Here is a 26,196-nt window from a genome sequence, read left to right on the forward strand (position 1 = left end):
ATGTAATTGGTGCAGCCACTATGGGAAATAGTATGGAGTCTCCTTAAAAAACTAAAAATAGAACTATCATATGATTCAGCAATTCCATTCCCAGGTATATATTTGAAAAAAAAGAAAACTCTAATTTGAAAATCTTCATAGACCCCAATGTTCACAGCAGCACTATTTATAACAGCCAAGACATGGAAGCAACCCAAGTACCCATCCACAGACATTTGGATTTAAAAAATGTGTACACACACACACACACAGAGGAATATTACTTGGCCATAAAAAGAATAAAATATTGCCATTTGTACCAATGTGAATGGACCTAGAGAATATTTTTCCTAGTGAAATAAAGACAAATATTGTATAATTTCATATATATGTGGAATCTAAAAAACAAACGATTGTATATACAAAACAGAAACAGATTCAAAGATACTGAAAACAAACTTGTGGTTTCCAAAGGGAAGAGGGAGTGGGAGGGACAAATTAGGGGTATACAATGAACAGGTATTAACTATTATGTATAAAATGAATAAACAACAAGGATTTAAGGTATAACGCATTATCTTGTAATAAGCCATGATGGAATATAATCTGCAAAAATACTAATCACTATCCTGTATACCTGAAACAAACGTGAAATTGTAAAACAAATATACTTCAATAATAATAAAAAAGAATGCCCACATTCAGAGGAACAAGACAAACACTTCTGTACTCTGATATGCAGGCAGAGGGAAGGAAGATTTGGGGAAAACAGGCAAATTTTTGAAAAAAAAATCTAAAATGTAGTTTTACAGCATACATAAGAACAAAATCAGATAGAAAGAATAGGGCAAGATACAGATAGACTGTATTATCCAAAGATGGTTGCATCAACATATTTTTTACTTCACATGCTCTTCTTTTAGTGTGGTTTTGACATTCCTCCATCAGGCAGTGGGTTCTTTTTCCTCTTTCCCTCAACCTGGGCAGAACTTCATAAATGCCTCAACCAATAGAATACGATCAAAGTGACTTTTAAGCCTTGGTCACAAAGAGTTACATGTTTCACCTTGGGTCACTCAAGCAGCCCTGTAGGGAGAGAGCAACTGAGTCCCTCAGCCTATAGCCAGCAACAACTTGCCAGCCAATGAGTCATCCACCGTGGAGGTCCATGCTCCAGCCATCCAGATGACTACAGACCCAACAGATAGAGCACTAAAACCCTACAAGAGTCCAGGTGAGAACTGTCCAGCTGAGTTCTTCTCAAACTAACAAAAACTATGAAAAATAATAAGTGATTATGGTTCCTTTAATCCACTGAATTTTGGGATATTTTGTTATGCAGCAGTTGATAACTATAACATTACCTTATCTTACCTTTCATCCTCACGCAATGATAGGCATGAAGCAAACATTACTTCAAGAAGACTTAGACTTGGAGGCATTCAAGCAGGCATGAATACATCATAGCCAGGTGAAAGCACGCAGCTAGACTCTAAAGGGGAGCATTTAGTCTTGGGAATTTATGGCTTGTCAGTTGGACCATCAGCATACTTGGACAAGAGGCAAAGATGTATACTTAAAAATTCAACAGGTATAACCATGCTCAGCAAGGAAGAGTACATCTCAGTGAAAGCCAAGTGGAGATTCTTTGTAAGGTCATTAGAATACACGAGCCCTCACCTAGGTCCTTTAATTCAGAGCACAACCTTAGGGGCATCTGGACCCTACTTTCTAAATAACAGTTCTAGGAGTTCCTGTTGTGGCACAGCAGAAACAAATCTGACTAGGAACCATGAGGTTGTGGGTTCGATCCCTGGGCTTGCTTAGTGGGTTAAGGATCCAGCATTGCTGTGAGCTGTGTGTAGGCTGCAGACGTGGCTTGGATCTGGTGTTGCTGTGGCTCTGGCATAGGTCGGCAGCAACAGCTCTGATTAGACCCCTGGCCTGGGAACCTCCATGTGCCCCAAGTGCAGCCCTAAAAAAAGACAATAAATAAATAAATAACAGCTCTAGAACATTTCTCCATAATGGAGTCTTTTGAAGAAAAGGGTTAAATGTGATGAGTGATTTGAGCAGTGGGGAGGGCTTTGGCCTTGGGGTTCAGGAGATCTGGATTCTAGCCTTGATATATTTACTGAATGTGACTTTCAGCAAGTCCCTTGAATTTTAGTTGTTTTTATTCTGTGAAATGGAGATTTTTATCCAATGTCTGAAGACTTGTACAGCTCTAAGACTCTGATTTAGAAGACTTCCTAGTCATGAAATGTCTCCCGAGATAATAACTATGTCTGATCATTAAATATATCTATACACATTGGGGCCTGTTTCAGCAAACTTCTAGAACTTGAGAGTGCACGGCACTCAGGAATATTGAACAAATCAATCAGTTAAAAAATACTATCACACTATCATTTAACAGAAGAGTTTCTTTGCTGAAAGCTTTTTAGTTTTTTCATAAATACCTGCCTATGTCTTAACACTGCTTGAAAAGAATCCATATCTTGTGCTCAGTGTTAGAATACAGTATCATGATATTTCTGTTCTGTTTCTCTGCTCTGTTGTTTACCAACCTATAACAGGAAGTCACCAATCCTTGTGGCTTGCCAACCCACACCCCCACCTTGGGCAATTGGTGTTCAGGCGGTGTTGCTCTGGGGGTGATTGTAGCTGAGACCAGCCTTGGCTGGATTTGTCTGTTTAGTGTTAGCCTTGAATGCCAACCCACAGAGCAGAAAGAAGAAAATGAGAATGATGGACTTACCTGGCTCTTACAGCTCAGCAGTAATGCTGCACTTGAGCAGTAACAAGTTAGAGATGACTGGTATTCTCCACATTAGAGTACTGTTGGGTTACTATCTTAAAGGCCTCCTGCAAACAAATCTGCACTGTACACCAGACAGACATGAAACCAAGATTTATTAAAATACCCTTAGCATATTTACAACTGGAAGCTATGAATGCAGTTCTCTGCAAATTCCAAAAAAATAGAGTTCTATCTCTTAAGTTAACAGAAGTATCAACAGATTAGGATAAATACAATCTATCATAGAGATAGAATTCTTTGAATAGACAATCTACACTTTCTAACCAATATATATTATATACAAAAATACACTTGATGTGGGGACAAAGTAGTGTCAAGGAAGAAAATATATACACACACACACATATTTTCATTATGTACAAATCAATATTGGTTCCTTCACCCTTTCTTTTTAAAAATAAATACTTCATTTGGTTTGCGAATGACATTTACATATTCGACTAACAAGCAATTCTCAGCTTTGACAAAATTAAATATGCAAACAAATTAGAAATATTTTTAAAAATTTAAAGGGAAAAAAAATACCTGAATCCAATTAGCTTATTACATTAAAAAATATCCAAGAGCATATAATGTAAGGTTTCATGTCTTTAAAGTGCCTTCTCATTTCTCAAACTGTCTTCATTGTTGCTTAAATCCTTTAAAATTACATCTACAGATTGGTATAATATTCAGAAAAGCAAACTTTTTTCAAAGTCAAATGGACATGCTTCTATTTTCTTTTTAAGTGCTTTCAAGAGTGTAATAGTTACTCTTGATCTGAAAATAACCATAGATTGTCAACATCCTGATCCAGATTTGTGAAGATGTTTGAACAATGACTAGTCTTAAGAATTGAGGGGCAATAAAAAGCCAATGATTCAAAGTGTTTGCACAGAGTTAAGTCACTTTGTCCAGGAGCACAGAAAAGTTACTTGAGATTCAAAACTTGGGTCTGATGCATCTTAGTGGATGACCTGGACTGATTAAAAATTTACCAGACCTGGACTGATTAACAATTTACCAAAAGAATGGTCCATAATTGGACAGTTTTAAAGTAAAAAAATCTCTGAGAAATTGAGAAGGACTGGAGCCACCCCCTCTCCTCAACCTTCTTAAAGTAGCACAAAATTTAAAAAAAAAGAGAGAAATGTAATTTTCCATCTCTTTTATGGATTTTCCTCTTTGCCTAAGTGATGAGGTGCTGCTGACATTAACAGGAACAGTCGCAATGCTGTGTCTCCCTTGGTGACAGCAGAGCTCCTGTCCAAAGGGCTGGGGAGTGGGGCACAGCATGCGTGCGTGTGTGTGTGTAGTGAGAGCAAGAGAACTCAGGGGACATTCAGGTGTCTAGGGATGGGAAGGGGTAGGGAAAGATGGGTCCGGGAGAAGCTAAAGCCGAAGTGAGGAAAAATAGCTGTGGGGTATAAAAGAAGGGGAGGTTGATGCAGAAGCACTGAAAGGAGACAAGTGAAATGAAGTTATATGCCAATGAGACTTTTAACAGGAAGTTCCAGGGATAACTGACCCCATGGAAATGAATCTGCAGTTTAATGGAGTCATTGCAGCAAACACAGGCCAGGTTGACTGCAGCACCTGCTTTTCCAGCATAGTGTCAGCTACAGACCAGTACGAGATACTGGGCATCCTCCTTGCTCTAACACATGTGCCTTCAGCTTCTGCTGAAAGGCTGCCCATGATGCAACCACAGGAATGGTCACCAACTCCCTAAAAATGCACTCCATTAGCAAAATCTTGCACCCTGGCCGTGTTCAAATTTTCCTTCTCCCCCATCTCCTGTTTTTTCTCCATCACGCCATTACTTGCAATCTCACAAGGCCAAATGAAGACACCTAACTGCACGGGTCGAATTAATTTTAGGAAGCAAGGACCCAGGGTGTTGCTAAGAAAATTAAACCCTAAAGGACCTGAAATAATTTACATTTCTGTTAGGCCTGATTCCTATTAGGATGCTGACTGATTTCACTTAGGTTCTGGGCATTCAGGCCAGTAATGATTTTCCAGGCCAAAGCACAATCCCCTAAATCAAAGTCCAGGGCTGCTCCTCTTCCCATGATGGTCTAAATTAAAACTCAAAGAAAGGAAAAGACTACGATGAATCAATTATGTGTTTTCTCTAAAGAATCTTAAAAATTATCCAATTTCTAATTTTAAAAGCTTCTGCCTTTTTGGCAATATCGATTGTTTCTATAAAGGGAAGTCCTTTTTTTGCTTATATTCTTCAAAGATGTATATATCCTTCTAACAGTAGGGTCATATTATTTGTGTCTTATGAAAGTGAAAAAATGTAAAATTACTATTTGGAAGAGACCTATCCCTTGGTGGACCCCCCCTCATCCTATGCGTTTTACCCAAGAATGGTCACTAGACTTCCCCTCCCCCATGGATTTGTTTCCAAGGGAAATGGTCATCTTTAGAAGATTATGAAGTGTGCAGCCACAGTGGGTTGACACCACTTTCTTTATGCCTTGGTGCTCAGATGTGAAGAAATAAGATTCTAGCCAGGGACAAGTTGCCAAGAAGGGGGAAAAAAAGAGCTATTCATAGTTCACTCAAACCTATCTAAAATGTAAAGTTTTTGAAGCCCATAATCTCTTACTGGGGAGAGTAGCACAATCTTTGTATGCTATATACCTGTTTTTACACATCTCACAGAAACCTGGAATTCAAAATCCATCCAGAGAGTTCCCAAAGAGCTGAGCATTCCTGATCTCACCTATCATCCATGTCATGGGGAGGTTTGGAGTAATATCCCTTATACCCAGGGGTCTATGGGACTAGCCACTCATTTTGGAAAGCTGACCAAGATGAATAAACAAAAATATATTTGTTTCATGAGACAAGGATGGAAGCAAGCCCTAGAAGAGAATAAGGAAGGAAAGTATGCACGACTTGGCCAAAGATGATGACAAACCACTGGGAACACATGCCTGAAACCATTTTATTTCTGACTTGACATGTTAAGTATAGGGCAACACACTGGCAGCTCACACTCTACATGGGGGAGAAGTAGTCATTCTCTTTGAAGACATTCTCACTGTGTGAAAGACAAGAGAACCCCTTGATGTCTCCAAAGGTAGAATTGAGGGAAATGCTCAACCTACAAGACAGCCTAAGGGTGGCAGAAGGTTGTTTATCCCATGGAAAAGAGTCCCAAACTGCTGTGGGGAATTGTGGGCTCATGTGCATATTGCCATCCCAGTGCTATTAAATGGCACACAAAGCATTAAAAAAATATATAGCCCAGAGAAGCCTATGAATCAGTTTTCAGAAAAGGAGATAGAGATTCTTAATTTAAGAGAAGATTAAAAAATAGAAAATTCTATGAGCATATGCGATGTAGAAGAAATTAATGGCTACTCCACTCTCATATAAAAAGCTGAGATCAAATCAGTCTTCTCAAGATCATAGTGTGAAGAAGATACACACAAACAAGTATCTCATAGACATAATATGCAAGAGTTTGCTTAAGCTCTGACTAAAATGAACTGTCATACCAGAGAAGGGAAGACGAGAAGAAAAAGGTCCTCTGTTATGTTTATCACCAGGGAGGTTGGGGGAGGGGCTGGGGATAGAGAGGAAATGAATCCAGTAAATTCCACTGATGACAGGATGAACTGCTGAATGAGGCTTGATTTCCTTCCCTGATCTTTTTGTTGGCAGAACCTGCATGCCCCCATGGGACAGAGTTAGCTTGCTGCCATTCTCATCTCTTCACATTTCCAAGTAAGTTGTCACCTCCACAAATTTCTCAAAGGCTAAGTTTATATCACTGTGTTGATGAAGGGTCTTGGAACAAAGAAGGCTACTGAACTGGCTTTCAGTTTGATACGCGTATACTCTCTTGAATTCACTACTTCTCAGCAAAGCACTAATCTGGGAGGGTTTGGTAGATTGCCCACCCCTTGGGAGGGGAAAAGAAGAACCATGAAACTAAAATTCAGTGCCTCTAGCTAGGTGTCAGTAACTTATGGGTCTACAGAAATGACACAACATGAACCTCTCAGGCACATACGGTTGTGTAACTGAGCCCAGTTGATGCCTGGATTCAATCATTAATGGAGTTATAAACACAGTTATGTGATTCTAAATAAGCCAGACCCACTGAGGCCTGTTTTTAAAGGTACCTTTAAGTGACTTCTGCACCAATAAGAGACAAGGCTCCAAGCAGCCAGACTGACTCTCTCCATATCTGGAAAATGGAAATAGGTCCAACAGGTTATTTGCATTTTGGAAAGGTTAAAAACTAGCCATTTGTAAGTCTGGCCACATGGACTTGTTTCTCTTGCGCAGGTTTCTTTAGGATAACAAAGTAGTTGACGTGAATGAAAGTTCATTTCTATATTCAATCCACTCTCTTCAGTTGTGTTCTTAGGGTAAAAGCGTAACATGAAATGTGGTATTTATGGTTTTTTGGATGTTCCATACATTTATAAACTGCTCTTATGAGAGAAAGAGAGAAAGGACACTTTCATGGTGTAGCACTTCTACTATATCACACCACTTCTCTTTGTATGGGCCTTTTCCAAAAATAAACGGTTCAGAGAAACACTTGACTCTCTTGACTCTCTTGAATCCACACTCTAAAAAACATCTGGTTTAGGCTGAAGTCTCAAGTGGGCAGTAGACAGTCCTTACTTTGTCTACATGCATCAGCCTTTACAGCTGTTCAAATTCTTAGTGTACAAGGCTTCTACAACACTGGGTTTCACAATATTTCCTTTTTCTGGGATACAGGAATTAATGTGTGGATTGCCAAGTCTGCTGATGCTTTTTCTTTCCCTTCCACCTTTTGGTCATTTTTTTTTTTTCTGATTAGGACAGTCAGAATCAAAGAAAAATGAAGCTCAAATTTAATGAAGAGTTCTTGTTAGCAATTTTTAGAGAATTTAAACTAATTTATAAAATTGGGTAGTTGATACTTGCATCAGACATTTTAGGGGGAGGGAAGCTGTATTTTTGTTGTTGTTGTTTTGGACTTCTTCCTTCCCCTTGACTCAGAAAGCCCCAAACTGGTTTCATCTTTGTTTGGGGAGGGGGGCAGTACTACCAAAGAGACCAATCTAGAATGTCAGGGAATGAAGAGGTTCCCAAGGTAACATCACAGTCTGGTTACTGAGGAAGAGCCTGTAGGTCTGCATTGCTAATTCACCTTTGTAGGCTGGCTGGGTGCTATCTGCTATGCTGCTATCTGTGGTGACCTGCATCAATGACACCAGACAAGAAAGTTGAAATGAGAAAATACAATATTCAATAAAGCAAGAATGGAAGTGAAATGATAATCCTACCATACAGGTGGTATCCTCTAGAGATAGCAGTCCAACAAGCAAATCTTTACCCAAAATACGCATACTTATCTCTTTTGCTACATCCGGTCATGGTCTTCCACATCCAGTCTGGAAGGACCAGACGAATGACTTCTTCATCTTGCTGGAGGTTTCCAATACTACCGAAGAGTTTATTGCTTCCTTTGTTTCTTCCCAGTTTCTCTACCAGCAGCATGTGACTTTTTCATTTAAGGAAATGCCTTTCCTTATGGTACTAATGAGAAAAGGAGATGCCCAAGAGAGGCTGAGCAGGTGTGCAGCTTCTATTATCCTTATGGGGAAGAAGAGGGGGGTCAGAGACCAGCACCCAATCTGACATTCAATTCCTCAACCATTTTGCCAATTTTTTTTTTTTTCCTAGAACATTTAAAGATGGAAAAGCACAACTGGATCTCCTTATTCTACTTCCTAAATTTCAGAAATTCTTTATAGTTCCTAGGTAGTTGCAGTGAATGTTAAAAGAGACATCAACTCAAGGATTTAAAAGCAACTGTTGGGTAGCAGGTTCGTCACCTGTGACCCCCGGGCCTCCACCATCATCATATCATCCATTTCTTCTTGGCCACCTTTCTTCATCACCATAAGCTGCCTCTTCTTGGGTTAAAAGAGCCATATAGCACACCTCCTCCTAACCTGATTGTTGATGCCTCAGAGGCCCGTGTTTTTTACCTAACATGTTAATATCCTGCTTTCATGTTGTATATAGTGCACTCAATGATTATGCTGGTTACTCCTGCAGGAATCTGAACTGCTATCCTCCGTGTCCTCAGACTTAATGAATCTTGGCTAGGAAGAGACAATGTTGTTATAAGTCAAGGTTTCTCCAAGTCTGACTAGTAAGCCAGGTGTGAATGTCTGGCTAAAGGCAGAGCAGGAATATTGGCCACTGGCCCTCTCATTCAGGCAGAGCTGTGCTTAGAACAGCCACTTCAACTCTGCTAGCCAAAAGCACCCAAGCTGCCAAGCAGTACTCCAACTACTTCCTCCCTGTGAAAAGTTTAATTACACATGTTGTACTTAACAATCTCGCCTGAATTTTGGAGGGATCATTCTCAGGGCCTCTGAGTTGTTTTATATAGCCCACCTTGAACAAATTCTTATGAACTTTTACTAAGAATCAAGTCAAGTTAGAAATTAAGGTGCAGGCACAATGTGCTCCAGGAGCGGACTCAGGAGGGCCATCTCGATACATGATATAGGATTCAAACTCGATGCAGATGAGAATAATGGGGATCTTGCCATGGTGTCTGAATACACTAATGCTCCATTGGACTCACGAGGCTTCCCCAAGCAAGGGAAGCAAGCTTTTTATCTCTTTAGAGATAGGTATTGTACGCCCAATTTCTAGTCTATCCACTAGGATGAAATCCAACTTGGGTTGCATTTGTCTAACTCTCAAATTCAGTGTTTCTACTCGTCATTCTTCAGCCCTGGTTCCCTGAAAGTATGCTTTTTTTTATAAAGTGACAGCCCTTCTTTCCTCCAGTGATTTTCTTGTGAGCATCCCACTTAGAGACCTGAAGTGGGCTACTGGGACCCCACTGAGAGGCTCCTGCCCTTCTCCCCCATTAAATCTTTAAAGAGCCATAAGGATCTAGACTTAATGTTGCTCTCACTGAACTCAAAATTGATTCCCGAGGCCTGGGCCGAACAGACACTTTTTCTTTTGTAGGATAATAATAAAAGGAGTGTCACAGAGCATCGGGTGGCTGAAAGTATAAATTGAAGAATTCCTTAGGTTTTTCTTCACGGTCAAGTGAAAATGAAGATAATCTAAGCAGTTTGAAAAATCTTGCTCACAAGCAACATCTTTTAGTCATGTAAGTTTTTACCAGCTCTTCTATGTTGCTTGTCACATCCTTTTATTTTGGGGGAAAAAGAACCAAACCATGTTATTATATTCCTTTCTTTTGAATTGTTAGAAAAGGTGGTTAGCACCTGCATGAATATGGCTTCATGACTTGATCTGATCCTGACTGTGCATTCTTGATTCCCAGGAAGGGCACTATATTAGGGAACAGGGCCACTTTAATTGGATAAGTCTATTATGGGGTCCCTGAAGGGGCTTTTGACTACATGGCACCTGCTCATCTCTGTCCTTCACCAGCTGGAGGAGATAAAGCTCTCCCCCTATCAAGGCTGAAACCTAGTAAGCTTTGATCCTCATCTTGATTTACCCCGAGTCTCCTTTCTTTTCCCCTCCCAAGATAGATTTGAAAAGTGATAGATAGCTGAAGGAAAGAGTGTCAGGAGAGAGGTCCAAGGTGGTTTCCCTGTGACTCAAGAGGCAGTAGTCACATGGGCTTCCAAGGTCAGAAAAAGCTGTCTGAGTATGTTATTTCACCCCAAGTTCAATAGTAACATAATTGCCTTCTTTCCATTTTGACATAAAGAATGTTTTTTCTGCCCTAACTTTTTTTACATTACAAACTCCTGCCTCACTGTATGTCACATGGCTGTCGGTCAAGGTCATGATAAAGAGCTGAGAAGAGCATTTGGTTTATTGTCTAGAAACTGCCTCTTGGGGTTCATGGGAGGGGTCTCCAGCTGCACACGGTCGCAGAACATGGTGTACAGCTCAGCTGCCAGTCAGTGTGGCATTATCTACTCACAGACGCTTGGACATGTGAAACATGCCCTGAATGATACTGGGTCACTTGTCCAAGCAGGTGCTTTGACCTCAAGTCTGTCCCAGCTCAGGTATCACAGTTTCTTCTGGGGCAGAAGGGGTGGCGAATCCCTAGTGGTCCAGGAGTCTGTAATGAACGCATATGAAAACAAAAGAATGGGTCTTACTCAATGGCTGATGCCAACTCCCTGTATCACAATTTATTCTCCAGGATGAAATTTATGGCTATTTAACCCCCTTCTCCATCCATGTAGAAGTCCATTTTCTGTCCTTTCATTATGAAAAAATGGAAAAAAATAACCATTTCTCAAGCTTAGGAAATAGTCTTCGACCTCTTAAAAAAATGGCTTTGATAAGTTTCAACACTTTCGGTGAAAAGGGCGCTTCAGGATCCTGCTGCGATAGGATAAAAATTAAGGCCAATAATCAAACCATAAGTGTGCAAAGACCTGGGCTTGAACTTGCTCAAGGCAACTGGCATAAAAGCTCCTTCTCCTGCCACAAGCTTACATATATCATGCTTGGGTAAGAAAGGTTGAAATCTCTGCTTTTAAAGGAAACTGGAAAATCTGGGTAATTCTTCTGGTCTTAGAGCAGACTTTGGATCGCTACAGGAAACAGTTATCAAATACTTGTTAAACAGTTTTGCATTGTTCCTGTGGCTTAACAAGGGACTTCTTTAAGAAGGCACGGGGTGCTCACTGCAGAAGACCTCAGAAAGAGATGTGCAAAATAAACACTTGGTGACATATCTTTCAAGACCTTCTTGCAGCACTGGTGTTACAAAGGATCTTGCATATGTGATGTAACATACGTCTTGCTGTCATCGTTTTCCTGTGTCATTTAGTTGGTGCTCACGCTGGCTTCCTTCTGACGCAGTCTTTCTTTCTGTTGTTTGAGAGAAAGGTTGGGTTTATTATTATTTATTTTTCTAAATTTTTATCTTTCTCAAATTTTGATGCATTTCCCAAATGTTGTTCTGGAACCTGAATAGAGTTGTACCAAATGCCACAGAAATGAGAGGATCTCTATCCTTTTTCTCTCCCCTAAAGCCTCAGCCTCCTGCCCCTCCCAACCTCACCTTACTCTCCTGAAACCACACAGACAAAATGAATAACCAGCGAATTGACCAACAACATCCACCTAAAACACCGGCCTTTACAATGCCAGAATGCTGTGTTCTGTTTTTGCTTTTTGCAACAGAGGTCCTCACTACAAGTGTGAACTCAAAGACTCCAGCCCTTAGGAACAGTTTCTAGGTAGTATGGATAGGGAAAAAAAAATCACTGTTGGAGTTCCCGTCATGGCTCAGTAGTTAACAAATCCGACTAGGACCCATGAGGCTGCGGGTTCGATCCCTGGCCTTGCTCAGTGGGTTAAGGATCCGGCATTGCAGTGAGCTGTAGTGTAGGTCACAGACACAGCTCGGATCTAGCATTGCTGTGGCTCTGGCGTAGGCTGGTGGCTACAGCTCCAATTGGACCCCTAGCCTGGGAACCTCCATATGCCGCGGGAGTGGCCCTAGAAAAGGCAAAAAGACAAAAAAAAAAAAATCACTCTTTCCAAGTTGACTGTGTCTGCATATGATCAACTTGGAAGAACTGAACGAAGGCTATGCAAAACAGTGGATGACAAGATTTAGCCTGTGCAGAATGGCAGATGCTTCCATTCTGCAGAGTCTGCTCTGCTCTTCCTGAGCTTGCTTCCCAAGCTTCCTTCCCAGGGACAGCCTTCGAATGCAGAAGGACACAAGAGTCAGCTGGAAAGATCAACAAGAGTACACAAAACAGAGACAGACTCTTGCTGTTTCTAGGACTTTACAGAAGTAAGTATGTTAAGCACAGTAGAGATGGGTGTGTCTTCTCTTCAAGTTGGACCAAATGAAGGTGGAAAAAGAGATGAGACAGGTACACTCCTTTGGAAAGAGCAGGTGTGGAGAGATACCTTTTAAGAATAGGTCTTCAGCTGCTTGTGATCTATGAGATGTGATGTTGCAGAAGAATCACTCGATTGGCCTAGAGGTAAATCTAAGATGATTTTTAAACACCTATCTTGGGTTTGGATCCTATGCCTGCCTTGTGACACTGAATCAGGAGTCAGTTTATAAGCTCGTCCTTAATGTCCACAAAACAAAAGTAGCACCAAAACAAACAACCCGAACAAGTCAAGGATCACAACTGGGAGCTTACTCACTGTGGAGGTCATCTACAAAAGAAGGCCACAGTCAACCCACAGTTTCCCCTTTGTCTACAGGGCTGAGTCCATTCTCTCTGCCGCTGGAAATAAGGCTTGGCTGTAAAGGTTAGGCTAGAGGCCCAAATAAGAGCCTGGGAAAAGGTGTAGTGGCTAATGAGGGAGGAAGACAAAAATCAGAGTTGAGCACACTGCCACCAAAAATCATACATGGATGAGTGTAATGAACACACAATCAAATGGGCACAGAAGATGTGTCCATTCAGGTAGGAGCTCCGTTTTCTAACCATGGCTGTCCCTGACCAAGCTGGATGGCCCTGACTTCTCCATTTTTTCACTCATCAACCTCACCTAACTTTCACTGAGAAGCTGATGGGGTTTTTATGGAAACATCATAGTCAATCAACAGAAATAATCCCACTTTATAACTTATATCCTACTTGGATTGTCCAAGGCTTTAAAGCAGCTGGCCAAAAGTACTAGTGAAGAAAAAAGCAGCAGTGTAACTTCACTAAGGCTTTACAACTAGTGAGTGTAAGCTGGGATTTGAACCTCTACACTTGTTTAGCTAGTCTAGCTGTAATGTGGCAATTCCTTGTGATCTGTACTAAAAGCAGGAGCGTGGAGGATGGAGGCCAGCTTCCCCTCACAGCTAGAAAGACACACTCACCTGCTAGTTTCTAGCCCAGGGAGGGACATCAGGGCTCCCATGATCTAGTTCTGGTTTTTGCTGTCCCTTTGTGAAGTGATCCTAGGTAGGCTGTATCTTTCTGCATCTCAGTTCTACCAGCTATGAAAAGGGGATAATCACTGCCTCTTTCTTTAATGGGGAGAAGGAATTGAAGGGGAAGGTGAAAATGCTTGAACATAGCAAGAGGACGATGCTTTGAGATGTGGGGGGTCATGGCGTGGGGTACAGGGTGAAAGGATGTGAAATGGCAGGTAACTACATTTGGCTTATCAGGAAATCACCCTGTTCAAATCTGCTGGGCAAACACACAAAGCTGTGTTTTGTTCCCCACTCTGTCCTTCCCGATGTTCTTTCTTATCATGTGCTTGTCTGACATGGGAACCGAGGATCTGGATACTATTCCTCTGAGCTTTACCCTTTAAATTTAGACCCACTCTCAGGTGCATCTCTGTTATAATGAAAAAATTTTGAGGTTGTGATGGAAAAACACATCTCACCAGACTAGCCGTGGGGTTGATTTTCTTTGTCTCCACTTTTTTCTCTGCTGTTAACTTGCTGACTGATTCCTGAGCCATTTTCAATCTGAAATTTAAACAAGGAGTGGGGAGGGGAGGGAAAGAAAGGAGCAGAAAAGGAAAGAAGAAAGATTAAGAGGTCAGGTTAAACAAAAATCCAAATGCTGGTGAGTTAATCCATTAGCCGTTTGAATGGTTTTCAGTACTTTTCCTTATTAAGTTCAAACTCTGAAGAATTCTCTTCTGAGTTATTGAAACTGAATTTCCTTCACTGGCTGAGAGGCTCTTATAGATCCCTTGGGAAGTCTATGCTTTTGTGACCTGTGTAGCAGTTTCTGATCTATGGAATACTCAATAGAATCACTGTACTCTTAGGGCACATGTCAAGGCTATCTGGCTTGTGATCCACTCAGCAGATAAGATGAAGACAATTTTCAACACTATTCAAATTCACCAATTCACATCAAGGAAGTGAAAAGACAACACACAGCATGGGGAAAAATATTTGTACATCATATATCTGATAAAGGACTTGCATTCAGAATATGTGAATATTTCTTACAACACACATAAAGACAGATGACCCAATTTAAAAAAATAGGCAAAGGATTTGAATAGGCATTTCTCCAAAGACATACAGATGGCCCATAAGCACATGAAAAGATGCTTCACATCATCAGTTATCAGAGAAATATAAAGCAAAACCACAATGAGATACCACTTCACTGCTACTAGGATGGCTAGAATTAAAAAGAAAGACAAAGGACTTCTCTTGTCGTGCAATGGGCTTAAGGAACTGGCATTGTCACTGCAGCAGCTTTGGTCACTGCTGCGGTGCGGGTTTGATCCCTGGCCTGGGAGCTTCTACATGCTATGGGCAAGGCCAAAAAAAGAGAAAGACAATAAATGTTAGAGGTGAGGATGTGAAGAAATTGAAGTCTTCGTACATTGCTGATGTGACCAGAGAATGGTACAGTCACTCTGGAAAACAGTTTGGCAGCTTTTTGAAATGTTAAACATAGTTACCATGTGACCCAGCAATTCCACTGCTAGGCATATAAATATATGTATACCCAAGAAAATGAAACTATATATCCATATAGAAGTTAACACATGAATGTTTATAGCAGTATTACTTGAAGTAGCCAAGAGTAGAAATAGCCCAAATTTGTATGAGCTGATAAATAGACAAACACAATAGACTATTACTGGACCATAAAAAAGAATGAAGTACTAATAATGCTACACTATTGTGGATGAACCTCAAATATCCATTTCTTTTGTTTTGTTTTGATTTTTAGAGCTGTACTGGTGGCATATGGAAGTTCCCAGGGTAGGGGTCCAGTCAGAGCTGCAGCTGCTGGCCTCCACCACAGCCACAGCAATGTGGGATCTGAGCTGCGTCTGTGACCTACACCACAGCTCATGGTAATGCCGAATCCTTAACCCACTGAGCAAGGCCAGGAATTGAACCTGCATCCTCATGAATACGTGGGGTTCGTTACCACTGAGCCACAATGGAAACTCCATCAAATATCCATTTCATTACAGTAAAAGAAAGAAGCCAGTTGCAATGCTGGGGGCAGAAGAGAATGGGGAGTAACTGCTAATGGAGAAGGGATTTCTCCTAAAACTATGTTGCTGCAATGGCTGCACATCCTTGTGAATGTACCAAAAACCATAGAGTTGTACACTTTCAAAAGGATAAATTTTACAGTATGTGAATCACATCTCAATAAAGCTGTTATGAAAATTCAGTTCCACAATATGGTATTATTTCCCATCCATCTCATCAGTTCAGCAACATACTATTTCTTATCCATCACATTAGCAAGTCTAACAGTCAGAAAATATCAACTGTTATCAAGGCCGTGGGGAAATGGGAACTGCCAAACAGTGTATGAGGGCATATAAATTGGTACAGCTGGCTTTGCCAGTGTCAGGTAAAAGTGAACACACAATAACCTGTGAGCTATCCATTCCTCTTCTAGGGAGATATCCAGAAGAAATTTTTATAATTAGACACAGGTTTTTTTTCCCTGTGGCAATATATGCAATAATGAAAAACGAAAAACAGCCTAATAATAGGATAATGGAAATGATCCCATTTCCAGATGATAAGAGCGAATAGTTAACAGCTAACATTTATTGGGTGCTTACTTCATGCCAGGGACTACTCTACCTGATTTATTGATTATTTATTTATTTATTTGGCTGCACTAGAGGCATGCAAAAGTTCCAGGCCAGGGATTGAACCTGTGCCACAACAGTGACAATGTAGGATCCTTAAGCCACTAAGCCATGGGGGAACTCCTTTACCTGCTTTATTTGAATTAAGCCATTTAATTCTCATGACAACCCTGTGAGGTAGAAGCTTTCACTATTTGTGTTTTATAGGCTGGAGGCACTGTGCAATGCTGGTCATATATCATAATCATTTAATGGAATATAGTATAACTGTGAAGAGGAATAAACTAGATGTATGAATTCAACAATTATGGGTATGAGAAACATGATATTGGAGGAGTGATATCTGCAGTGTGTCAGAGTGAAGAGGCCACTAGGCTTAGTGCCCAGGCTCCAGAGCCTGAGTGTGGGATTCTCAGCTCCACTACTTATTAGCTGTGCGACCCTGATCTGACCTCTCTGTGCACCTAAAAAAGGGGGTAGTAATAACAGTGCAGGCTACATGGAGACAGTGAAAGCACTGAGAAAGTGCTGCTCCAGGCACAGTGTAATCACTCAATATACGTTCACTACTATTGTTACTATACACGCAGTATGCTCCCTTGTACATAATACACCTTGTGTATGTGTGTGTATATATATATATATATATACACATACATACATATATATATACATATATATATATGTATATATATATGGGAAAAGTGCCCACCAAACAATACTGTTCACAGATGCCTACATGTGTATATAAACATACATGTAAACATGTATGTATATGCAGACTGGAAAAATACTAGTTTCATGACAGAGGTTATCACTAGAAAGATGGAAGAAGAGAATGGCACTGGGAGGCAGTATGTCAGAATTTTGTCTTTATCTGTAATACTACATGTTTTTATTATAAAATCTTAAAGAATATGTGACAAAGTATTAACAGTTAATTCTAGGTGGTGGGAATATGGGTGTGTTATATTATCCTTAGTTCATTTCTTTATTCTAAAAATTTCCCCAGGAGTTCTCTGGTGGCCTAGTGGTTAAGGATCCGGTGTTGTCACTCCTGTGGCAAGGGTTCAAGCTGAGGAACTTCCGCGTGCTGTGGGCACACACAGCCAAAAAAATTTCTTCAAAAATATTTTTAAAAGACTAAATATTTAAACACCAAGTCACAGACATTTGAAAAACATGAACATGCTTTTCCTTCAGGGCTTCAAATAAAAATCTTTCACTCAGTTATTAGTCACATACTTGCTTAAGACTGAAGAAGTGGCTGAGTGCCTTAGCTCCTTACTTAACTAATTTTGCATCATTTGCTGGAAACACATGCTTCATAATCCAATCTCCCACATGCACAAGTTAGTTCAATGAATTCAACATGTGGACTTGTGCATCCAAAAAGAAATAAAATGAGACAAAGATGAGCAGTGACTTATCTAACCCAAGAAATACATCTCCAAACCTGCCATGAAAATGGGCACTTCACGGCAATGGCCTAGGTCTAAGCGTATACACCACACATGCCTACTAAACTTTTCTGTTTGAAGTAGTCACTGGGACTATATACACACAGGAAAAGAATGCACTAAAATAACCAAATACAGGTCAGATGACACTGGAGACTGACTACTAAGGGATCTGCAAACCAAGATGATGGTGCTGTCAAGGAGGCCACAGCTTGTAGCATCTACTTTTCTCCAGCAAGATTAACTTTCAAGGAGACCCTTTAATCCCAATTCCAATAGAATGGTTTGGAATTACTATTTCTCTCTGGGCTCCCTAACTTTTAGGGAACTTTTTGGGGTCATCTTTTGCTTAAATAGTCCCTTTTCCCTTAGAATGCGGTTCTCTTCTTTCAGAGTTGGTCTTCTATCATGCTCCTAGCTCTGCCTCACCTGCCCCAATTCCCATATTTCTCAGCAGCCCTGTGGTCATGTTCCACGTGCTCTCAGTATCTGGGGGGATGGTGGTTGGGGATGCAGAGGCCAAGAGCCAACCTAAAGTCCTGTCCCCATTAACCTTTCCCTGCTGGTCAGTGGCTGTTCTGCAGACTACAGGCATCACGCATACCCCAGGCTTCCAAGGACAATTCAGATCTTGGTGATTCCCATCCTGCTCTTCTCTAAATGTTCTCATTCAATTATTACATCTCCCTTTCACGGAGAACTCTTGAAAATCATAAAGGATTGGGAGGAGACATAGCTTAGTGGAAAGTAGCTTCAGCATCAGTCAGGCTTGATTCTAATGCTAACTCGGTCAGTTATTTGAAGATTTGGAGCAAGTTAATTAACTTTTCTAAATTTCAGCTTCTTTATATGTAAAGTGGTATGGTATATATAATAATAGATATTATATATTAATAGATAAGATATTACCTATTAACATTATATATAATATAATTAAATAAATATAATTTATTATATCATATATAATAAAACTATATTATATATTAATGTATAATATACAATATATTATATATAACTTTAACTACATGGTATTGTGAGGATTAAATGAATTAATATATCTAGTAAAACATCTAGTATACCTGGTATATAGCAAGTGATCAATAAGGAATAACCATTAAGGAATCTTCCTTCATAGAGATAAAGGAACTCCTGAAGAATGCACCACAATAGTTTCTGACTACAAATAAATCCAATGGAGGTATTAGCTAAGTACTGTCTTGCAGTAATACCACTTACATGTGTCCTGAAAGCAAACCAAATCAACTAATGTTGTTACCCCGAGATTTAGCAAACCAAGGAACTCACCTCAGTTCTTCTAATCTGAACACAGATTCTAAAAGTCTTATTCAGAAGTTATACTTTGGTGCAGGCATGATATAAACTTTTTGACCAAACTAAATAAGAGAAACGATTTTAACTTCAAAACAAAGGTTGCATCTACTTCCTCACATTTTTTTCCCCAAGTTTCTTAGAGATAAGTATCATAAATCAAATTTAAATATCAAATATTATAGAATTTCCAAGTAAGTGTATTTTTTCATATTTCTCATAACCAAAATAACACTTGTTCCCAAAAGGAAAATTATATATTTATACATGGAAAGATTATATTTTCAATTTATCCCACATATGTTTAAAAGTATAAAGAAAAAGTAAGACTCACTGGCCCTTTAAATACTTACCTCAGAATGCAGTTAAGACATAATTGGATCAGCTAATGAAAATTATCACATGCAAATCTTTCAGCTAAAGTAAGATACATGAGGGTAGAGCTGGTGGTGATCAGTTTTACTGCTGTGTTTTCCTAGTCCTTGATACAATAGCTGGCATGCATATTCATGCCATAAATGAATAGAGATCTATGGAACCAAATTGAAAAAAACATTTACTTTCCTCAAATACTGCTCCCTTGAATTTCTTGAAAGTGCTGAGCCCATATGGCTGCTCAGGCATGCAACCTGAGCCATCACATAGGGCTTCTTGGTTTAACTCCCATTCCTGCCTGAAAATTCTTAGTTTTTGGACAAGGTGCTCTATAAATTATGCAGTTGGCCCTAAGACTTTCTAAGACATTTAAAGTCATTTCATTAATAAAATGGAATGTTTTCCAACCTTTATTTTCCCCCAAGGCACATTTATCACGTAAAGAAAGGTAAGTCTGGTTGGAAAGAGTTCATACCTCCTCCTTCATTTATTTCACTGGGTTGTGATCACGTTTATGCACCTGCCTTTTACATTAAACTGAAACTTCTCAAAAGCAGGACTCACTGTCTTTCTTTCCTTTGCATTTCACACAGTAAAATGGCATATAGTAAATGATTATAAATACTGAGTAAGTTAATGAATGGTTAAAAGTGGTTAATCTCTAAACTGTAAAAAATCAGGCATTGAGAATGGTTATGGGGGAATTCCCATTGTGGCTCAGTGGGTTAAGAACCTAATATAGTCTCTGTGAGGATGTGGGTTTGATCCCTGGCATTGCTCAGTGGGTTAAGGATCTGGCATTGCCACAAGGTGCACTGTAAATTAGATCTGGTGTGGCTGTGGCTGTGGCGTAGGCCAGCAGCTGCAGCTCCAATTTGACCCCTAGCCCAGCAATTTCCATATGCTGCAGGTGAGGCTGTAAAAAGGAAAAAAAAAAGAGTGGTTATGGGGAAAATGTTCAAGCCTATATAGGTGCATCCTTTACTCTCACCTGAATACAACATCACCAATGCTCAAACTCAGTCCTGCAAAAATATAAACCAGCAAATTCTTGCTAGATCCTCTGTATGTCCTTACCATTAGAGGGCAAGGCCAATTGTGGAGGACAAGGCTATTTGTCAATGGCTTTTGTATCATATAATAGGAAACTTAGCTATGATAAGAAACAAATGCTTAAATATTCTGGTAATCTAGCTATGTTGTGTACATTATGACAGAGTATATAGGCAGGTCTTTAAAACTGCTTTGACCTGACAATTGATTGATGGTTGGATGACTGGTTGGTCAGTCAGTCAATCAGTCTGTCCATCTGTTTCTCAAATGTTCTTGAAAAACTACAGGCAAAAGGTCCAATATCTTTTTTTTTTTTTGTCTTTTTTGGGCTGCACCCATGGCATATGGAGGTTCCCAGGCTAGGGAGCTGTAGCCTCTGGCCTATGCCACAGCAACACAGGATCTGAGCCACGTCTGCGACCTACACCACAGCTCACGGCAATGCCAGATCCTTAACCCACTGAGCGAGGCCAGGGACTGAACCTGCGTCCTCATGGATGCTAGTCAGGTTCGTTAACCCCTGAGCCACAATGGGAACTCCAAAAAGTACAATATCTGAAGAAGCTACAGCAGCTGCTGTCATGGATCACATTAAATTCACTCAGCATTCGTGCTCCCGTAATTATGGAGGAAGAGACTGCACAGTAGAGGCTGGCAGTATGATCAACATTGGAGACTTTCAATAAATGTAAACTCAGCTTCCATCAACCACAGGAGGTTTACATAAATGTGAATTCAGACGCTAGCATGTGTAATGCAGAGGTTTCATACAAGGATCCAGAGGTCTCTCCTCCCTTATAAAACTGGAAGGTATAGTGACATAGAGTGACATTTCTAGAGGCAACACCTCAGTTTCCATCCTGTCCTCAGCCTGAGGCTGTCAGGCAGTGCCATCTACCAGCTTGTTTTCTTACACCTGGCACACTTCACTTGATCTTGCTGTCTGCCTGGACACTCAAAGTTTCGAAGTTCTGTTGGAGCTTGCTGGAAGGCTGCTGTGGTAGTTCAGCAGTGAAGGGGTGAGGGCCCAGATAACTGAAACAGTCTTGGAAATAACCTCGTTCCCTCTGATCCATCCTACTGATGAACATGGTCTCAATTTATAACACATAACTCTAAGGATGTCACTTCCCTTCTCAAAAACTCTCAAGTGACAGCCAGAGTAGCAAAAGTTTCCTGTAAAGGAACAGAGAGTTAATATTTTAGGCTTTGTAGGCCATGTGCGTCTCTGGGACTTCTCAGCTCTGTGGCTGTAGCATGAAAGGAGCCCTAAAAACATACAAATGATCAGCAATGCAGTGCTGTGTTCTAAAAATCAGTCATGGGCTGACTTTGGCCCACAGGCTGCAGTTTGCTGACCCTTGAACTACAGTATAGGATCCAAATTCCTCACTCTGGCAATCAAAGCCCCCCCGTTTTAAACTTAGTTTACTGGTCTATCTTAACCTTTACAGCCCCAGGTCCAATTTAATACTGTCCTTGGACAAACCACTTAACCCTTCTGAGCCTCGGTTTCCTCATCTGGTCAAAGTGGGAATGATACCAGGCCTAATACAATATAATTGCTGGGAGAATGAATGAAACATATTATATGATGACCTATCAAGCATCTTTTCCTTCACCTCACTCCACATGTTTCCTGTCCTGGCCAAACTGCTCACTATTCTTTGTACCAAGCCTTTTCTTACCCCTGCATCTTTCTCTCACGGGTCCCTCAATGACTTTCTTACTCATTTCTATGTATTCAAATTCTTCCCATTCTTCTATTCCCAGCTTAAGTGCTAGAGTCATGAAAGCTTCCTTCATCTCTCTTAGTCAGAAGTAATTGCTCTTTTCTCAAGAGAAAGAGCACTTTGTGCCTCTCTTGAGGCACTTAGGAACTTTTCCTCTTAGGACTGTAGTGGTGTCTTATTTCCCCTAAACCACTGGAACCACTTGAGGACAATGATCACACCTCTGCATATTCAGGTCCCCCTATTGTCCCCATATCTAGCACTGTGCCAGGCAGTTACTAGCAAATATCTAAGGGACAGACAAATGACTTGCATTGACAGTTATTTTCCCCCACTACCTTAAACAAGTCTGAATGTTTAATAAATACCCAGGGTTGTTGAACGATTATCTTTTGCATTGAGCTTCAGGGAAAAACATAAAACATAAAAACATGAAAAAAAAAATCTAGCTTCAGTTATTGATTAGCTGGTTGAGTCCTAAATATAGAAAAAGAACGGGTGCACAAGGCTACCCAAATGCGCTACATATTTAGGCATGTCAGATTATGTACACATTCTAGGATTCCCAAAAGTATGCACATGAACTTTGCCCCAGAGAAGACTGAGGCTCAGAAGCATTACACACCTTGTCCCAGGTTTGGAATTTGCCTCTCTCACTTACGAGGTAAGAACTTCTTTGTGTTCGGTCAAAGATAACTGGTTGGACAATTTTTAGCTGCAGCTATGACCCTCTCTGCCTTGGCCCCACTGCTTATGGACCTGTTTTTGGTTCTGGCCTAGATATTGGTCCTATTTTTGTTTCTGGTCTAAATATTTACTCTAGACTATCACACACAGTTGCTCATGATTACTCATAGGCAAATACCTAGACTTGATTTCAAAGGTTTACATTACACGCCCTCTTTAAAAAAATCTGAAATATGAGGGGCAGCATACAAATAAATTAGAGAAAGAAAATAACTATTTTGAATTTACAAATGTTTCAGTAAAGTCCTTACTCTATAGAAATAATTCCCAACATTGGTTGCTTGGGGAGGGAATTCTGCTTCCATTTAGAAAGCTACAAGAGCACATTATTCTCATCCTAAATGTGAAAAGAGCTGGATAAGGTACATAATTATATATTTTTTATAACCCATCAGACAGCTGTGTCACAAAGCAGCTAAGGGAAGTACATTCCAAAGAATGATATGCCTTTCCATTTAGAGTCTTAGGCTCCCCACATTATAGCCTCCTTTGCTGCAAGGGCTTAAAACTGAGCAGACATGCTTTCTATAGACTAGAGGGATATTTCTGTAGCTCAACAAACCAACTCAAAACTCAGCTTTCTGTGAGATGGAGAATGTATGATGTCATTATTCTTCTGACAGCCAGTATTTCATTGGCTCATGACGTTCGGTTTCATGATACTGAAACTATCATGAACTTTACAATAAGAGAAATGACTTCGTTTTTAACCGTAGGAATTGGGCATCCCAGCCAGTCAAGAGATAAGTGAGATGGAGCAGGTGGGGAAGGTAGAGTGTTCAGGCTGTTTCCCACTCCTCGCTGTTAATGGAAAAATCAGTAACTTAGAGCAGTGTTTTCAACTGTTGCCCAAAGAGTCTTAATGCTCTGCAAAGGAGCCTCAGGGAAAGAAGGAAGTTAGGGATTGTCTCAACCCCAAAATCTGCAAGCCTGCTTCAACTAGGAAAGCTTTATTTTATCCATTTTATATATTGGGGTTTTGTGCATTTATTTCCTCCCTCCCTCCTCTTTCCTTCCTTCCTTCCTTCCAAGGCCTCACCCATGGCATATTGAAGTTCCCAGGCCAGGGGCTGAATCAGAGCTGCAGCCACTGGTCTACACCACAGCCACAGCACCTCGGGATCTGAGCCATATTTGTGACCTACACTGCAGCTCATAGCAACGCCAGATCCTTAACCCACTGAGAGAGGCCAGGGATTGAACCGTAGCCTCACAGAGACAATGTCAGATCCTTAACCCACTGAGCCTCGAAAACTCCAATTTCGGTATTGAAAAATGAGTAAATGTTCTAGGAAAGGCAAAACTATGGAGATAAGAAGATCAGTGATTTATGGAGCAAGGAGGCAATTTGAATAGGCAGTGCACAGAGAAGTTTTAGGGCAGTGAAAATACTCTTAAATTGTAATGATAGATTATGTTTGTCTGAACCCATAAGACTAACACTAACAGTACAACACTAACGGTGAACCTTAAGGTTAAAAACTGTGGACTTTTGGTGATTATGACATGTCAATATACTCATCTTTTGTAAAAAAAAAATAGTATCATTATGATAAGTAATGTTGATAATGAAGGAGGCCATGCATGTGTGGGGATAAGGGAATATATGAAAATCTGAGAGGTAGGAAATCCCCCTCCCTCTCAATTTTGTTGTAAACCTAGAACTACTCTTAAAAAAAAAGAAAAAAAAAGGTATATTAAAAAAATTTAAAGAAGATGGAAGGCTTCCATGAATTACCATTCCGTTTTAAATACTTGTTAGAAATTGGTAATACTTGTTGGAAATTCTCTAAATGATAATGACCAATTCATTTCAGCAAGTGGAAAATAGACAATCTGGTTCTATTACCAGGACATACTTGTTAATAGATCACTCATTCTTATAATGTTGACAATGGGACTGAGGACATGACTTCAGGATTAGGTTTTGCCTACAGTGCAACTGGTTTCAGAGAGGAAGTCCTGTTAGCCATCCGGTGACTCAGACCATGATCACATCTTCGTTGGAGACATTCAAAGTCAACGGCTTTGGAAACATCATTAGGTGAAGACAAAGAAAAGGGAGGCATTGCAGGGAAGAAAGCGCACAGGAGCAAAGAGTTCTATCGCTGCTCTACCAACACGGGAATATAGTTCATGAAATGCATGTTGGTAAAAGCATGGAATCTGACTGTGAGGTGACTCTGCTTAAAGAAGACTTAGTATCACTCATCACAAAGAGGTCAAAATTGTCTAGAAAGGGAACATGGCAGGCTCGACATGTGCACTGGATATACAGCAATGGGCCTCGGAGGCCACATGCCACAGGGAACAACACCTGCATTCCCTAAAAAGCAGGATAATTGGAGTTGAAGGTTCAAGCCACTATGCCATAAGGCTTATCCTAAAATTTAAAGACATGTGAACCAGAATCTACCAAGTATAAGAACTCTTCATTTTGGTGGCTATTGTGAAATACATATAAGAAGAACATGAGCAAAGAAGCATGAGGAATAACACACCCTTGTCGTGGCCCCATAGATTCTGGCCAAGGGCCCTTTGAAGGGTGGGTCAGGTTTTTGTGGGATGCAAACAGTGCTGGCACTCTGCTGAAGATCGCACTTGAAAATAAATAACTTGCTCGTCAGGCTTCCCTCTGTGGGGTGGCTTTGCCAATCGTTATTAGAGACAGCTTTTTTCGTAAGTGAAAGAGGCTATTTTTATGGTCCTCCTTTAGGAGAAAAAAATATCTGAGACAGTGTAAGAAGCTGCAGAGATAAAATGCTACTGACTCTTCACTTCTTTGCCACAATCTCCTTGCAGCCTTGATTTCAGTAGCATCAGATCAAGGAACAAAGAGTGCTATCCAAAGAGACTGTAGGGAGGTGTGGGGGTGGCTTTAATGCTTAAGCAAGCTCAATACCACGTGGCTTATGGTACTTGAGATGGAGAAAGTTGAGGGCACCATCTTGGTGTTCTCCTCGTTCGGATTCCTTGCAGCATAGATGGTGTTAACACCATAGGGGTTGTTTTTAACATTGCACTTTTGTTTTTATTTTATTTTAGGTCACACCCATGGCACATGGAAGTGACGGGACCTAGGATTGAACCTGAGCCACAGCAGTGACCCAAGCGGCTGTAGTGACAGTGGCGGATCCTTAACCCCCTGAGA

At 40.4% G+C, this 26,196-nt stretch overlaps 1 protein-coding gene across 15 annotated transcripts in view; it reads right to left on the minus strand.

Annotated features, from left to right (window-relative positions):
• Nucleotides 1–2,878: 2,878 nt before the first annotated feature.
• Nucleotides 2,879–26,196, minus strand: part of FMN1 (formin 1) — a 467,182-nt gene continuing 443,864 nt past the window's right edge. For 10 of the 15 annotated variants that reach the window (XM_084975416.1, XM_084975406.1, XM_084975442.1 and 7 more), the window contains 2 exons: nt 14,141–14,225; nt 2,879–11,647 (listed from right to left, as the gene is read on the minus strand). In XM_084975416.1, the coding sequence (XP_084831542.1) occupies nt 11,603–11,647; nt 14,141–14,225 (130 nt within the window). In that variant the 3' untranslated portion in view covers nt 2,879–11,602. Of the gene's footprint in view, nt 12,250–13,086; nt 14,226–26,196 lie in introns of all 15 variants that reach the window. The other 5 variants (XM_084975473.1, XM_084975457.1, XM_084975446.1 and 2 more) reach the window with 2 other exon arrangements.

The sequence above is a fragment of the Sus scrofa genome, chromosome 1 (genome assembly GCF_054392235.1).
Source record: "Sus scrofa isolate SSC_HxYL_T2T_F1_AM1 chromosome 1, Sscrofa_HxYL_maternal_Yorkshire_Landrace_v2.0, whole genome shotgun sequence".
NCBI classification, from domain to species: Eukaryota; Metazoa; Chordata; class Mammalia; order Artiodactyla; family Suidae; genus Sus; species Sus scrofa.